The 17,415-nt window shown below is 43.6% G+C and overlaps 1 protein-coding gene across 1 annotated transcript in view; it reads left to right on the top strand.

Moving 5' to 3' along the window:
* Positions 1-16,278, top strand: part of LOC306745105 (exostosin-1b-like) — a gene marked incomplete at its 5' end in the record, with an annotated part of 29,222 nt that extends 12,944 nt beyond the window's left edge. Inside the window, 10 exons of the mRNA XM_079227840.1 lie at positions 7,571-7,664; positions 10,037-10,144; positions 10,539-10,658; positions 11,941-12,073; positions 13,186-13,304; positions 13,986-14,081; positions 14,252-14,341; positions 14,442-14,602; positions 14,692-14,863; positions 15,892-16,278. Coding sequence (XP_079083966.1) covers positions 7,571-7,664; positions 10,037-10,144; positions 10,539-10,658; positions 11,941-12,073; positions 13,186-13,304; positions 13,986-14,081; positions 14,252-14,341; positions 14,442-14,602; positions 14,692-14,863; positions 15,892-16,077 — 1,279 coding nt within the window. The 3' untranslated portion in view covers positions 16,078-16,278. The remainder of the gene's footprint in view (positions 1-7,570; positions 7,665-10,036; positions 10,145-10,538; positions 10,659-11,940; positions 12,074-13,185; positions 13,305-13,985; positions 14,082-14,251; positions 14,342-14,441; positions 14,603-14,691; positions 14,864-15,891) is intronic.
* Between the last annotated feature and the right edge of the window lie 1,137 nt (positions 16,279-17,415).

Raw genomic sequence — 17,415 nt, 5'->3', positions numbered from 1 at the left:
ATCTGGAAGAAATTAATTTCCCCCCCCCTCAGGGCTTGCTACAAAAACATCAGGGCTGCACCGTATTACTCAGTCCCAAAGTCCTGGTTGGAAATACAGGATTCATTCTAGGTAAATGCATTCATTTCTAAGTATTTGCAAAAAATGGAAAGTCTCTCCCTGGCCACTGCAGTCAACTAGTGTGACCCGAATCGCCTGTCCGACATCTTTTATGTCAGCCTTGACATTCCCGCGCTAATGGCTGTTCCATTAACGGCAGTCATTTCATTATCTCCAACACTCCCTTGTTCTGGTTTTCGGTATCCGGAGAGCACTTCAAAGCATGCCTCTCATCAACCTCATCAAGCGGATGGATAGCTGATTAGAGATGTGGGCGGCTTCCTCCAAACTCCTTCAGGATTCGGGGAAATCCAGCGGCTCTTTTGCGGCACAAACATTTCTGGATGGATGTTGATAAATCGGTGTGTTTTTGGTCAGTGTGTTTAGCGCTTACTGTAACTAACTCGAGGGGGTGTATGACTCCATTTTGAGGAGGGATATTTGAAGAGATGAAAGGTTTTTGCTTTTTGGTTCTGCTGGTGAAAGAGGGCTTAAGATGGATGGATTCAGAGAAGGGAAAAAGAAGCGTGATAGAAGATTCAAAGCCTCGTAATTAGGTGAATTAACCTGGGGTCATGTATAACTATGGTAGAGCTTGAAACCCCCCTCTGTGTCTGTAAATGTTTTATAAAGCTGTCTTTGAACTCATTAACCAGAGGAAGAGGGGTGAGCCAAAGGTGCCTTGAGGAAATAAGCAAATGCTTTGTTTTTCAAAAGGTCCTATTGGTATTAATATCATCTTCTCTCCAGGTAGTTTGCTCCTTAAACCCCATTAGTCAGCGATGTTGGCTCTTTTCTTATAAAGTATAACCACCCTGCACTTTCATCTGTCTTCTTTTCATCTGTCAAAAGTTGGTAATCTTCTTCGGAAACGTTTTTATGTTGTTTGTTGAAATTCTCATTGATTCTCATTGATAGGACGGGCTACCTGCCTGTCCTCCTGTCAGTACTCCACGATCTGCTAGCTTTGTAGCTGTGAGTACTAGCAATAGTACTCAATAGTGTGTTTGTGTGGCAGACTTGGTAGCTCTGGCTAGATTTAGCAATTTATGGAGCTAATGTTGCTACTTCCATTGGAAAGATTTAGATTTTTCTCTGTGGGATCATTTCTAAAAACTAGTGCACTCTTGCGAGTTTATGAAAATCGCCTACCCTATCTTTAAGTGCACTTTTATCTACTTTTTGTCACAAAAAGGGTTCAGAAAGATTAAGCGTTCAACTGCCTCTGATTTTACTGATGCCTCTATTTTTATTCAGACAATAAATTCTATTTTCTCATTAGTCATGAGTTATAAATAACCATGATGCTGTCTGTCTTGTACTACTTGGGCTCATGCTTTACCAAAAAGGGAGAACAATCCTTAGTAGCATGTCGAGACTTAATTTGTCCTTTTTCTTTTTGGATGACCTCGGAAATAACACTATGTAATGGTTACTGGATATTCCACCACAGTCACTTATAAACCTCTTACCCTGCAATGTCCATTTACATCTGGGGGCGGAAATGATGACATTAGAGAATAAAGCAGGATGATTAATTATAAACATTCAGCCTATGGGTGTCATGACGCAGCCAAGCTTGTGTAATCAAGTCTAGTTGTTGTTTTTATCAATTAAAACTTTATTTCCCCTTCAGCTCTGCTACCACCCCCTTTTTTTTTTTTTGTCGTCCCAGTATTACGTCCCCAATCCTGCTCAAGGCAACGTTATCTCGCTCCATTGCTTAAAAAAAAAAAGTTGCTCATCTATCACAGCTGGAGGTAAAACAGTCAAGATTAACTATGCCATTAAGTAAAAAGATAGTGCCGTGAATCTCATTCATACCGCGTGCCGTCAATCTCTCCCGTCCTGAGGCCAGTGGAGTATTTTAAGCTCCATAACTCCGGGCAAGTAAGTGTCACACTCTTCATAGTTATTCTGTCCCCTAAGTTGTCTGGCCTCTCTCTCTAAGGTTATATGGTGTTAACTGCATTGCATTGTTGGAATAGTTATCACAGTGAAATCTAAGATTCTCTATGGGGGTTTCTTGCTGTTGATGGATCTACCAGATCCCTACAAGTGCAACAAAACCGCTGCTGACGTCTAATGTGTTCACAGTAATGTGTTCACAGTCCTCTTTTCTCAGGTCTCATGCACTCTTTCTTCTCCAGTCTGCTTTCCAATATTCATCTTGATGGATAATTAACATTAACCCCACATCTCGAGCAGCCGCTTGATGGCCTCGTGGAGATCAAAACCGTCGTGTAATGATTGCTCTCATGTTGCTATGTTGCTCTAAATGGGACCATAATTTACCAAATGAACAGCATTGAGGCTGTGGCTACTCGTATGCCGATGGCTAAAATGCTGAATTTAAGTCCTCAAACCAAATGGGTGACAACTACGTCCACTACTTATCTACAGGCTCCGATTTCTTTTCATGAGGTCTACGTGATGTTGTTTTTCTTTGTCTTCATTTGATGCGTTTCTGTGTGCATAAATAAGGCGCGCTAGCTTCCCCTCCTCCGGTCCCGTCACTATGTGTTGGACACGTCTACCTCTTGTCAGCCGAAAGAAAGCCGAAAAGCGTCTCCAGCTATTGAAGTCACTCTGATGTGTCGAGATCAAACTGAGGCTTTATGTGTGTGTGTGTTTGCGCTGTGTGTGACATTCTTGCCATGGGTGGCTCCGGCTGTGTGTGGGGCTTGAATACAGCATGCGATTGTCAAACCGCCTTTTTTGTGTGTTTTTTTTGGGTGACTTGATGACAGTCACTTTCACTCGCCGCCTTTCAGGCTGCAATTCCTCTGGCTTGAACTTATAGTCCTGGCAACAGCCGACTGCCCGTCAGCTCAAATGTGACAGAGAAGAGGAAGCAGAAGATGAGACGTCTGCACGGGGCGAGGGAACGAGATGACGCCGGAGTTCCCGTCTTCATTTCCCCCTCTGAAGTTCCTCTTTAGGAATTCCCGGTTGTTGTGAGGAACCGTCCTGTGACTAAGATGAGCGGCGGCTGCACGGTTAACTGGAAGCCTATTCTCTTTCTGGAAGTGAACATTTCAGAGCATTGCTTAATTCATCGAAACTATTTGGGCCCCTCTTTGGACAGTTTGTCCATCACGGCACATCCAATATATTAGGCCACGGCTGAGCTTTCCAAGAGGTTAATCTTCTGATGATGATTGGCAGTATGAGGGGGTTTATTTTAACTTTTCCAATTAATTAGTCCAGCTTAGTGTATGATGTCATTTTTGTTGAGGAGAGCTGCTCAAATATCTGGATCGGGTATTTATTTTCATTACTTTTGATGCATAACAATTCGGTACATTTATATCTATGTATTTATTTGTTGCATTTGGTTTTTCAAAGGTAGGAAAGCAATGTTTAAGTCGAGCTCGACGTTTCCTTACACATGAAAGAATGACTAGTCACTTCCACACATTGAGGCACACAGCTATTTAATTTAACACCTGGGATTGGATCGAAACTCAATACCGGCCCAGGGATACAGTAGCTATTGGACTGAAGGTGTTGGATTGTTTGTTTAAACTTCTTTTGAGTGTCCTCAACCTCATCATTAGAATCAGAAACCGTTTATTACCAGGTATGTTTCACATAGTGGTGCATACATTAATTAGACAATAAACAACAGTCGACACAGTACAAGAAATAGAAACTTATTCAATTTAGAATATACAATAAAGTGCACAGACTAACAAAACTCAAGTATATTTATTAGTGAAGGTAGATTGACATTCTTTGACCCTAGCAATGTAATGGTTATATTCACATATATAACATTTATTTTGGATGGAGTCAAGCAGTTCTTTGCTATGAAATGATAAAACTCCCACCATCTTGTAGCAGCTAACTTTTGCCTTTTATCATTTTAAACATGCAATGACGTCAATAAGACGCTCACTCTTTCCTCCAGTTTCATGGAAATCAAATAATGTCTTTGTGCGACGTGGTATGAAACGCATCCTTGGAACTGGTAAACAAGATCAACGCGTAGCGGTGGACACGGCGTCCCGGCACACGAGACGTTTCGGGGCAGCCGCCCGCCCGTGAGCTCTGTGACTTTTCCAAGCAATGCCTCCTTTGATCGCCGTCATCTCTACGAGATATGTTGTAAATGTGTGTGTGGTCCTCGCGGATTACGAGAGACAAACACTCCGGCTGTCCTCCCGAGTCTCCTCCGGCACTTGACGGAGTGAGCCATGCAGTTCTTTTTCACACCATCCGTTCTTGTTGCTAGGAGACTGGTTGATCTTTTCTTTTTTGACCCAGCTCTCTTCCCGTTTTTCTCTTTCAGTGAATCATACTGGGTTCCTGTTCTGCAATATTATTAAATTATCTTTAATTTGTATTAATGTTTGACAGATCTATCTGCCATAGCATTAATACAAATAATAATAATTCCAAACTTATATAGCACTTTTCAAGATACTCAAAGACAGGAAATAAAACATTTATTCAAACAAATACATTTTACAGCCAGGCCTCTTTTCCCCAATACGAGACCTAGAAAATGTATATATGTACCAGAAAAGACAGTTTAATTATTGAGACGAGATGTGGTGGTGAAGTCAACCGATGTTTGTAATTTTGTTGTTAAATTTGGCCTCCATCGACTTTAATTTTTGAAGGATTTAATCCGTTTTTTTGGCCGCTTATTGATTCTCCGCTCGCCGTGAAGAAACAACGTTTTCTTCAAGAATCCTAGGTAGCGAGCGGTGACTCATTGTTACACGAATAGTAATTTTGGTGGGTTAAGTATTCCTTTGAGCTTATCCACTGGACCGGAACGACAACCTAACTCTACTCGCTCTCACTCGCAAACTCATACAGTGTTTATATCATGCAAAAGAACTATGATTTCTAAAAGTTGATGGTTTCTTAGAGAAATACCCGCAGTGTGGTCACGCTGAACAGTCAGCGGTTGCGCCCACCACATGCATTCTGTCAGCCTGACGTTTTGTGCACAGTAGGATGCATTGTTTTGCAGCTTGGTTTTGGTTATTTACATGATCTCAATGTAGGACCCATTTTGATATCCTTGGGGAATACCTGTGCTATCAGTTTCAAATGAGTGGTTTTTTTTTTATTAACATGGTTTATTCATGATAATGTGCACAAAATACCACATTTTTCAAGGGCATTTATGATGCTACATTAGATTATGATGGAGCTGTGCCTGTTGTTGAACAGTAGCTTTTCTCCAGATTAGTCCTGTAGTATTGATAATATCCTAAATGCTTTACTACAGCGTTCATTCTCTTATTTCTGCACTATATGGCGGTGGCAAAAAATGACGTTGAAGCTCAATTCTGTGGTTATTCAGTCGTGACGAATCTGCTAGTGTGAGGCGTCTCTGCTCACCAGCAGCCATCTGCATGTTGGAGAAAAGATGGGCGTCGGCAGGATTTACCTGGTATCGTGTGGAGTTAATTACTGACATTGCTGTGACATGCAGGTATGACTAACTCCTCCTCGCTGACATCTATCCCGTTAATGAGACCGGTCTGTTGAACATCTACCGCACATGCGTGTGCACTTTTAAGAATCTGGGGGTGGGAATAAAACAGAAAAATGCACGGGGGAGTCGGTTTATGGAGACGATATTTCTGAACGCTCATCCTTAACATCTCCAATGACGCATGCGGTAGCATACTGGGAGACGGCTCCTCCCCACAGGCAGCCATCTGGAAGACGGGTAGAGAATGTAGGTATGCAGGGAGAGGAACATCTGGTCTTTTCTGAGTTTGCACTGACAGGAAATGGGATGGATGGGAGATTTACACCCGGCCAGGCCCAGATATGGACCTATACTTTAGTTTTTATAGGCCTGGAAAAAGGGGGTCAGTTATTATGTTCCTCTGGCTGGATTATTTGTTCGTCATGTTTAATGATAGTGATGCTACCCATTCTTTACTTGCTCGTACTCGTGGTTAATGGATTTCTGATACATGAGTTTATTACTATAGATGCCATCAAGCTTAATTGTAGCTTTTATGCTTTTAATCTTCTCTATACTCCCCATAGTGGCTGTTAACTGTGAATGGTATGTGTAGTCCAAAGCGGATTATCCAGATAGATTTTACATAATCACTAAAGTTGATTTAACGTTTCTGACCCCCACATTCTGCAGGAGAACAAGAGAACACGACTTTGTGTTTGCTGATTTGTGTCTTAACAGTTAATGCAATTTATGGTGCCGATCAGAACTCCACCGTGCAGAGAATAAGAGCGAAGGAAAAGATAGTGTGTGTGTGTGTGTGTGTGTGTGTGTGTGTGTGTGTGTTTGTACACCAGGAGAAACGTCAGATGTCCCACAACCATTTAACCTCAAAATATATTAGTCAGGCCAGACGTCCACTGAGCTGGAAGCCAGACCATCTGGACAGAGTAGGGCCTCGGAAGTGTTTTATTTTGGAAAACAAATGGTCCCCGATTGGTTAAAACTAGATTAATACTAGAAGATGTTGTCCTGTGCATACATTACACTTCTAACACAACAGAAATGCCAGTGTGCTTTGCATTAGATATGTTTTCCTGGTTTGTCTCTTAGTGTTTTAAAGTGTGCAGTGTATTTCACTCGGCGTAATAATATGTGTACTGTATTTTTTAAGCTATTGAGAACTTTATTACATTAAATGTACTGCCTTGTGTGTCTGCAGTAGTCCCTAGAATATTGGGGTTCTCTTTATTGCTCCATAAATGACATAAAAAAAAGTTTATACAGAAGTTTACACTTGCCAGATACATTTCAAATATCTTAGAAGGTGTTTTGGATCAATGCACATGAGGCACAGCATTGCAAAGTGTCATACTTTATCATAATGTAATATCCCTGTGTTGTTGTGTACGCCTGCTGACAAACAAACGGAACTGAAAACACAATAAAGGAAAGTTTAGGAAAGCAGCCTGAGGCGCACACGCAATGCGTTTACTAATTATCACCGTCACATCTGTAATTATTGCATAAACAAGCACACATTTTCATGAATGCTCGTTCACAAGTAATGAACTCAGGAATAAAATGTGCAAAGTTTCAGTCCCATCTAATGAAACACACAGACACACACATTAATGACATGGAAGGAATTCCAAGCAGGTGCTGACGGAGGCTTAGGTTGGATGGAGGGAGAGATGTTGATGTGCAGGTGAGAGGGCAAGGGGTTTATAGATGGGCGGGGAGAAGAAGACCGAGGAGTCGAGATCAAAGTCGAGGATTTTTCCCCGAAAGGTGCTGCTGCTGCTTTCCAGGTATTCCGTCGTTAGAGGTGCCTTTTGCTGTTCTGGGTGTTTTCAGGAAACCTGAGCCGGCTGCTGGCTGCGTTCCTACATCTTTGTTGGTAAAAACCAAACAATGTGTTCACTAATACACTGGAAGGACAATGTTCTGGTGTGACTGCTCATATTCTCTGTGATCTCAGGACATGGGAGCACCGGTTCCTGATGTCTGCTCTTCTTTGCCGTCGCCCCTCAGGTACGACTACAGAGAGATGCTGTACAACTCCACCTTCTGCCTGGTGCCTCGAGGACGACGGCTGGGTTCTTTCCGCTTCCTGGAGGCGTTGCAGGTCAGTGTTGCTCCTTATTGTCGGTCAATCAGAATGTGTTCTGGTCGATGCATTGTGGTGAGTCTGCTACTCTTTCTCTCCCGTCTTTCATATTGCTTTTAATGAAGTAAAGCCCAAAAGGTTTTTGAGGATCCTCGAAAATATGATTTTTCAGTGAGTGCAACCCTGCAGGTACTACTGCACTGGAATTAGAAGTCATGCTGTTTGATAAATGTTCTGTTCTCGTCGCCGCCCCTGTGTCGTCTGTGCTGAATCTGTCACGAGTATTTTGAAGGAATCGCTGTAATATTTGGACCGAATTAAACCCCAAAAGTGCTTCAGTTTTGATGACGTGTCTATCTTATTGGGTTGGTTTTGGCTGCTGAGCATGATGACCAAACACGGGTTGAGCTGTTTACAAGAAACCTCGTCGTCCGTGAGCCCCGAAGCTGCGGCGACCAAACAATAAAGCCATTAATCAGTGGTGGAAAATGGAAAAAGTGATGTACTGTGTTACTTCCAGTAGCTCTCTCACCCACTGCCATGCATTTAGTTAATGTGCAGCCGGTGTTGATACAGCTGCCTCTGACTCAGTGTCTGCACTGCTGCCCCGGACATATTTCCTCTCTGGATGTTTTCTACTTTTCAATTCTGGTCCTGCGTTTCTTTAAGTTTCCTCACTCATATCCTCTCCTTTTTTAAATTACACTCACCCTTTTTAATTCTGGTAGCGTCTTCACACAATCTGCCAAATCACTTCAGGTTGAAGCTTCTTTAGTGACTGTGCTGTAGGCTCATAGTTTGAGTTATAGAATGGGTTTAATAAACAGTTTCACGTAAGGAAGTTGTGATTAAAAATGTCCCATCTTTTTGCGAAAAAAAGTGTTTGATCTATCGAGAACACATTTTAGGGGCACACGAACCTTTCAAATAGATTCTTCAACACAAAAGTTGTTATATTAGTCAGTAAATCCATATGCAGGTGATTGTAGGTTAATGATGTCATACGATAAGTAAATGACTACCACGAGGAAGTATTTGATAAGCATGATCAGAACAGGTATCTGAACATAAATCTCTGTTTTAAATTTGACATTCTATCATGGAAGTAAGACATTGATTGATAACACCAGAGGAAAAAGAGTGAAAGGCATTATAAATGCTCCTTTCTGTCTTCACACGGCAACCAGCAGCAATGGCGTTATTTTCCTCTGAGTTATGTCGGGTCGAGTGCTGTAAACACGAGTCTCGAGACGACGACGGCAGAGAAATGGTCTGGGAAGAGAGAGATTTTTGAGCGAGTAGAAGCAAGAATGATGACTTTTGGGTTTACAATGGAAAAGATGGGCAGTGACTCTTTATTTGACTGGAACGGAGAGATAATTGCACCACTGGGAAGCCGGGAACTGAGGCGACGTCAGGCGGTGGACTGATGAATGAAGCCGTTGAGGTAGCATGCAGAGGTCGGAGGGAGACTCGGGCAGACACTTGAGCTGGGCGCTGTATTAGTTACATCGGCCCAAGCCAGTATTCCAGCAGGCCGGATGGGAAGCGGTGCAGTAGTCATGAGTAATGTGATGAGCTGGCAGAGGGTTGAGCTCCAGGAGTCTCCAGTCGATCGGCCTGTGAGAGCCGATAGGTAGAGAAAGCATGGCAGCGTTTCAGCAGATTGCTGCCTTTGCTAATGACACCGAGGAGATTAGAGGTGTGTGTGTGTGTGTGTGTGTGTGTGTGTGTGTGTGTGTGTGTGTGTGTGTGTGTGTGTGTGTGTGAATGATACCCCGCTTAACAGATTATAGGGCCGGTAGTCCAGGCTGCACTATTCAACTCTTACAAAAACACACATTGCACGTACACAATTTAAAGCACAAACATTTGCAATCACTAAGGATTCACAAACATGGATGCACACTTCTGTGCAATTTCATTCACCTTTCAGACGCAGGGGTCAAAGTTCAAGAGTGTTTTTTGAAGTGCACTGCCAAGTCATCAAGGTGCTGCAGCAGTTCTGTCGTTAATGGAAATATTTTGGAGGCTATGTGGCCTCTTTTGGTTAAATTGCCTGATTTGATTGCTTTGGGAAATGGTCCCTGTACAGCGACGACATGGGTTACGCCATGCATAGGTCTTTATATTATATGTTGCCTGTAGAAATAACAAACTATATACCCGTTGCATATAAATAGGTTCAGACTGACGTCACAGAAGGTGCTTTTATCCGACTTCTCCAACACTTTATTTATTCATGCACTCATTCTTACTGGTCCACGATACCCGTCATGAGCGTCACATGTTCCGCAGAGCAGCTTTTTCTTAAGACAATTAATCTCATTAATGAACACCGTCTAGTGTGTGTGTGTGTGTGTGTCTGATGTTGTGTCTTACTCTTCCAGGCAGCCTGTGTGCCGGTGATGCTGAGTAACGGCTGGGAGCTGCCCTTCTCAGAGATCATCGACTGGAACACGGCGGCCGTGATTGGAGATGAAAGGCTGCTGTTACAGGTTGGTGCAACACAACCTAAAGGTGGACACTACAGTGGTTTTACTTCAGAGTTTAGTCAACACTGCTTTCCTTGAGGATGACAATGTTTGAGACCACAGGAGGTTAATCAGGCTTTATCTCAAATGAACTAGGAGCAGATGTTCTTTATTTTTATTCCAATTTGCGTCGACTTTTCTAGTTTAGTCCTGATTTGTGACCACTGTCCCCTAAAGCTCCTCTAGGCTGGATCACAGATTTACTGTATATGCCAGCTGAGCCTATTGAGGCAGAACGTGCACTTTTTCTGCAGACATTGCATTTTGCTGGTCAAATAACAACACCCAGTGTAATTCTCCAAGACTACTGTCTTTAGTTTTTGTTCAATATGCTCACATGTACTTCCTTCTCTCTCAGATCCCCTCAACAGTGCGCGCCATCCACCAGGACAAGATCCTGTCCCTGAGGCACCAGACCCAGTTCCTCTGGGAGGCGTATTTCAACTCCGTGGAGAAGATCGTTCTGACCACACTGGAGGTACACACACGCGTGTAAACATAGAATACAAACTACACACACACACACACTCATTGCATGCTTGTAATGTGTGTTGCACTTCACTTCAGTGCCATCTGTTTTGTTCGTGTTGCATCCAGTAATTTGGAAATGTCAGATGTTACTGCTGTGATTCTGCACACAAATACAAGTATGGCGGTAATCCATTGTTTTATTTTTCACACAATTATCTCCCGAGCCTCTCCGTTATTGACTTTGCACTGACTTTGTGTTTTACAAGTGCAGACTGCAGTTGCGGTCGTAATTCCCACAATGAACCGGTGCCAGACTAGATGGTGCATATTGTCTAACTCTGCTGAAATGTATTTGAGGCCGTTTCTCGCTGCGGCTATCAATCATGTCAGTGGTTTGTTCCTGTCGGATTCCATTTATCTCTATTCTTACTGCTGAGTAGCAGCTATCTCGCTGCTGTTGGGCTGGAATTACAAACAAGCAAAGATGAGAGCGGCGAGGAATGTAAAAGGATAAGAGAGCGAGGCAGAAAGGAGAGGGTGGATGTTTCACCGCATTCAAAGTCGCGCTTTTGGGCATTCCCAAAATCCGCCCAGCCACTATCAGCAGCTCTAAATTGAGGCCTTTAGTCAACCAGAATGCAGAGCAGATGCTTGTATCTGATGGTTATTGTTTGATAAGTGTTTGACTATAACAAACAGGAAAAGTACTGCTGTTTTTTCAGTTGTGTAGCCTTGTTGTAGCCCATTAGTCGATGTCCTCAGCTAGTGTTACAGAGGCCTCGTCCCAAGAGGGAGGAAGGCAGGGCTGGGACTCGTCTGTCAGCGGGGTAGAGTTACTCCCCGAAGAAGCTGATCTTCAATCTGTTTACACTCTCGGCATCTTAACCCGGCTCCAAAAACATGTCGTAGAACGAGGCGGCTAAGATGTCAGTGTGTCGGCTTCGGATTGTTACCAACGACCACGCCATGCTTTTGAGAATGCTCAATGTTTCATTAAGGTGTCTGCAAATTAATTTATATTTTGTCTATACAAAGACAGGCGTAGTGAGAACCGCTCATTTGTAGTCTGCAGGTTTATTTGTTTGTTGTGAAGAGCCAGAGGATCTGTCTGTTTCCAAACAGCTTAGAGACTGATGTAATTATTGTTTGTGTTGTTTTTTTTTCTTACAAGTCACACGGGAACAAGGAGTATTGTGAACAGCTGATTGATATTTACCAAATCGCAATCAATTGCCCACCGCACAGAAAACATTCATTTGAATCTCCTCCGCTTCCTTCTGTCTATGCAGATCATCCAGGACCGGGTGCTGCAGCAAACCTCGAGGAGCAACCTCATGTGGAACAGTCTGCCTGGAGGCCTGTTCACCCTGCCGCAGTACTCCACATACCTGGGAGACTTCCCCTTCTACTACGCAAAGCTGGGTCAGTTAATGAGTCCTGCACGTGTGCTATATGCTAAGAACCATGTGTGCTATATGCTAAGAACCACGTGTGCTATGTGCTAAGAACCATGTGTGCTATATGCTAAGAACCACGTGTGCTATATGCTAAGAACCATGTGTGCTATATGCTAAGAACCACGTGTGCTATATGCTAAGAACCACGTGTGCTATATGCTAAGAACCACGTGTGCTATATGCTAAGAACCACGTGTGCTATATGCTAAGAACCACGTGTGATGTATGCTAAGAACTACGTGTGATGTATGCTAAGAACTACGTGTGCTGTATGCTAAGAACTATGCGTGCTGTATGCTAAGACCCACGCGTGCTGTATGCTAAGACCCACGCGTGCTGTATGCTAAGACCCACGCGTGCTGTATGCTAAGACCCACGCGTGCTGTATGCTAAGACCCACGCGTGCTGTATGCTAAGACCCACGCGTGCTGTATGCTAAGACCCACGCGTGCTGTATGCTAAGACCCACGCGTGCTGTATGCTAAGACCTACGCGTGCTGTATGCTAAGAACCACGCGTGCTGTATGCTAAGAACCACGTTCACGGCACTCCCTGCCTTTTTAGATGGACAAGTTATGAAGTACGTCTTTATTAATTCAGGATTAGTCGCGGAGAAGCTCACCAATTAGACCTGCGTGGTGCATTTGTGTTTGCGTTAATTGGCCAGAAACGAGGCGGCTTGTTGAATGAATGAATATATACTTTATTAATCCCCTAGGGGAAATGTTTTTGTCGTCATCAGTAGCGCCTTACAATTGACAAGTGAAGATACAAACACACTAAGATAAAAGATCAATATATAAAGAAGCAACAGGGATGAAAGATATATACAAATTAAAATAAAGTCATATATATATATATATATTAGTTCCGCTGTGTGTCAAGTAAACTAAGCCTGAAGGAAACGAGCACATACTAAGATGCTCAACGCTGTCAGAGGTGTTAATTATAGATAGAAGTCTACTTTGTGACGTTCAGTTCAAAATGAGTGACGGTTAACGGGTACGACAGTGAAGCTAAACAACCACGATGCTACTTCAACATGTAACCTGTTTGCTGTGTCCCGGCCGTTTTCAGGTGTCAAGCCATACACCAAGTTTACGGCCATCGTTCACGTGGTGAGCCCACTGGTCTCCCAGTCCCAGCCGGTCATGAAGCTCCTGGTCGCTGTGGCCAAATCCCAGTACTGTGCTCAGGTAATTCAACACCCATTGCACTGTTACTCGGCTCGGTCAGTTGTGATCAGCAGTGGACAATTTATCCGATGAGGAACGCAGTGTTTTAAAATGTTAAACGGAAAGAAAAGTGTCATTTTTTCAGGTTTATCACATCAATGGTGTCAAAGAAAGCTGTCAAATATAAAAAAATGTGAGTTCACACATAATAGGCCGTTTTAAGATAGTGATAGTGGTGAGTTTATGGTTGTTGGAATTTTAACTACAAGGTTTCCCTTATGTTGCGGAGCAGTGGCTTTTTTCTATGTGTACAGTAAATATGTATAACCCTGGGTATTTTTGCAGACTCGCCATAAATGAGGATTCTTTTTTTCTGGATTTAAAACTGCACGGCCAGCATGGAGGTGGCAGCACATTTAGTTTTTAACATGAACAGCGATGCAGTTTGTCCCTGTCGTGTAACTGTAGGCGGTGTGACAGTTTCCGAAAATAGTTCTGCAGTAGAAAGAGATGTCTTTCACATAAATAGGGACAAAATAAAAGAAGAGCTTTGAATTGTGGGTTTTTGATCTGTACATATATTTATTTATAAGCCAGACATGGAGACATCTCAGCCATTAATCCGCTGCTTCTTTAGCATCGTTGTGTGTAAATGAACATGTTGTGATGGCCGAGCTTGACCTATTTTACCTTTTTGTGCAGGTGATCGTTCTGTGGAACTGTGACAAACCTCTTCCTGCCAAGCACCGCTGGCCTGTCACCTCAGTCCCTGTCATTGTTATAGAAGGAGAAAGCAAGGTAACAAACAAACAAACAAACATGGCCGTAGACTTCTCTCAGCCACCATTTTCACAAGGAATGTGATTTAAAAACCTTCCCTGTTATTGTTTCTTCATTTAAACCTCCAACATTCCTGCCTTGATATTACACAATATTCATATATTTCTGTGTTTTGCTCATCCTTCCAGGTGATAAGCAGTCGTTTCCTGCCCTACGACACCATCCCCACCGACGCCGTTCTCAGTCTGGATGAGGACACGGTTCTCTCCACCACAGAGGTCAGACTCCCACAACATTTACAGTTCCCGTCATTTATAAATCCAGAGGAACACGCAGCAGAAGTTGTAGCTCATCATTGCACCTCTGCTCTCGGCCCAGGTGGACTTTGCCTTCACGGTGTGGCTAAGTTTCCCAGACCGCATCGTGGGTTACCCGGCACGCAGCCACTTCTGGGACGGCAACAAGGAGCGCTGGGGCTACACTTCCAAATGGACCAACGACTACTCCATGGTGCTGACCGGCGCTGCCATCTATCACAAGTACTGACGCTCTTCCTCTCTTCGTGTGTTTTGCTCGTCTCCGCTGAATTTCAGTTTAGTGCCGTACTAACACAGTTCTCCCTTTTTAGATACTACCACTATTTGTACACCACCTACCTTCCGGCCAGTCTGAGGAGCATGGTGGACCAGATGTCCAACTGCGAGGACATTCTGATGAATTTTCTGGTGTCCTCTGTGTCTAAACTACCACCCATCAAGGTCACCCAGAAGAAACAATACAAGGAGACCATGATGGGACAGGTGAGGCAGAATGTTAATCCTGTGAAACGAGTTCATTTTAGATTCTGCCTGAAGGTAAAAGAGGCATAATGTAAACTTGGGGATTATGGATGGCTTTTAACGCATCAACCCCAGGGGAACCTAGGGCTTCTACAGGTGTTCTACAGCTCATATGACCTTGATATGAATACCAGCCTCTATTGTCATTGATCTCTTAAAGAATCAGCAACTCCTTGCCTTTAAAAAATAAATAAAAATGATCCCCGTGTTTTTTTTTATTGTATTTTTGGTGCCTTCCCAGCATGCTGCACCAGTAATAAAGAATATTATGTTATAATCGCTCAGTCATGTTGAGGAGCTTACGTAATTATACAAATATAGCGATCTTTTTTTTAAATGTAGTCCATCGTTTCTCTTCTCACAAGGGTTTACAGTACTTTAGCCGTTTAAATGTATTAGATCGGACCTGTGGTTGATGATCTAGAAGCGTTTGAGTTTTTTAAAACTCACTTCCTCATTTTCGAAAAATCAGTAAAAAAAAAGCTGTTTGTGGAGGGAAACACCTGAAAGATGCAGACAGTCGGTGGCAATTTTAGCACGTAGATTAGAAGAAGCTATTTGAAAACATGAAGCACATCCTTCACTTTTTAGGAGAATGTGAAATCCAGCACGGTGCTTTTCTCTTTTCACAAACGCGGGTTGCTCCTCGTCTCAAACGCGCCTCCTTCACGCCTTTGGACCGCTGCGTACTTAGCAGACCGATGCGTCTCCTGGTTATTGTAGCGGCCGATGGCCTCGACGTATCGCACCACTTAAACCCTGACAGTGTTGGCGGTTAAACCAGATCATCAGTCATTTGTGAATTTAAATTTAAATGTGTGTTTCTTGCCATTTAAATAAACTCATGAATATTTACAACGGGCTCTAAAAGGTCAGAATAATTTGTGATGCATTATTCATTTTTCTTTTATCTGTTCTCTTTTCCTTGCGCTGCCTCTCTCTCTCTCCCTCCTTCTCACCCTCCTTCCCCCCCCCCCCCCCCCCCACAGAGCTCGCGGGCGTCTCGCTGGGCTGACCCGGACCATTTCGCCCAGCGCCAGACCTGCATGAACAAGTTTGCCAGCTGGTTTGGCACCATGCCCCTGGTCCATTCTCAGATGAGGCTGGACCCGGTGCTGTTCAAAGACCAGGTGTCCATACTGCGGAAGAAGTACAGGGACATCGAGAGGCTATAACCTTCCAAAGACCCCCGGCTCTCTGGACACAGCATTGACCGAGCGAGGGGGCGGCGGCCACGGCGGCGGTGAAGAGAAACGCGGAGCCTTTCCGTGACGAAGCAAATGGGACCGCCACATGCGGAGAGGAGGAACCGGAACAGGAACATTGGTCTGGTTCTCCTTCCTGCCCTTGCTCTCATGTGCATAAGGGGAGAGCGGAGCACACCGGTTCCACCATAGAGCGGTGGGTCCCGCCCACTGAAGGACCCCGGAGGACGGCTCGTCTTTGAGTGGTCAAGGTCACGGCGTTGGAAACCACCCGTCTGCTCTTGCTCCGTGCACACAGGTTGCTGAAAGTCTGAATATTATTGATGATTATGACTATGAAGAGGATAACACTATTTTGGATTGTGTTTAGTTTTTTTTTTAATACAGTGAATGAATGGCCAGTACCTCTCTCTCTGTATCGTCTTAATTCAAACCAAGAGCAGGCGGGCGACGAGAGGAACGACGACCACAGAACAGAGTTATGATTGTTGATTTGATATTCACAGTGCCTCAAGTTGGTCTCACAGCGTTTGGGTCTGAGGAAAAGTCATTGCTTTCCTCACGATTGCCGTCATAATCGATGGAATAATGGATCCCGTAGTGAATTCTTCAAGTCGCCGTTTGCATTGCTTCCCGTGCTAAAGTAAAAATCCAGATTTATTTGTATTCAATTGACAAAGTAAATAATCCTTACGTGCCATTCTGACATTTTATTCACACGACTATTTCATTCGAGCAAGAAGTCCTGGAGCGGGTCCTTGAATACGTGCTGACCAGGAGAACCATAGAAGATCACACACAGAACTAGGGAATGGATGTTTTGGGGCAAATTATATTTATACACGGCCGTTGTCTTCATGCATGTCGTCCAGTGACGGGTTAGCAGGAGCCAGTGCTTCATGCGTGAGAAAAAAAGGCACAGGGAAGACATTTGGATAAAGATGCTCTATTAAGTCATTCATTTCATTCGAGGCTTTTCCTCAACATAAATACACGTTACCTTCAATTTGTGCCAATGTGTATCTCTGAGATTCAGATCGGGCAAAGTGTGAAACCAGGATGTGAAAGTGTGTTCCAAGGTCAACTTTTCAACTTGTTTTCTTCTCAATCTGATTCACTGCACACGTATAAATGTTTCAGATGGCACACAAGAGCTTATTGGAACTATTTCTAAGTGTTAGGTTCCGATTAACAGTCATGCTTCATTTAATTTAATGTGTTCCTGTCCTCGTACGTCATATCAGGTCATCTGAACCGTGATGGATTGAGACTGTGCACCTGTGTCTCTGACCCCGGCGTGGCTCCACC

Source organism: Taurulus bubalis (assembly GCF_910589615.1).
Source record: "Taurulus bubalis genome assembly, chromosome: 12".
NCBI classification, from domain to species: Eukaryota; Metazoa; Chordata; class Actinopteri; order Perciformes; family Cottidae; genus Taurulus; species Taurulus bubalis.
This window is presented reverse-complemented; position numbering and strand designations above follow the sequence as displayed.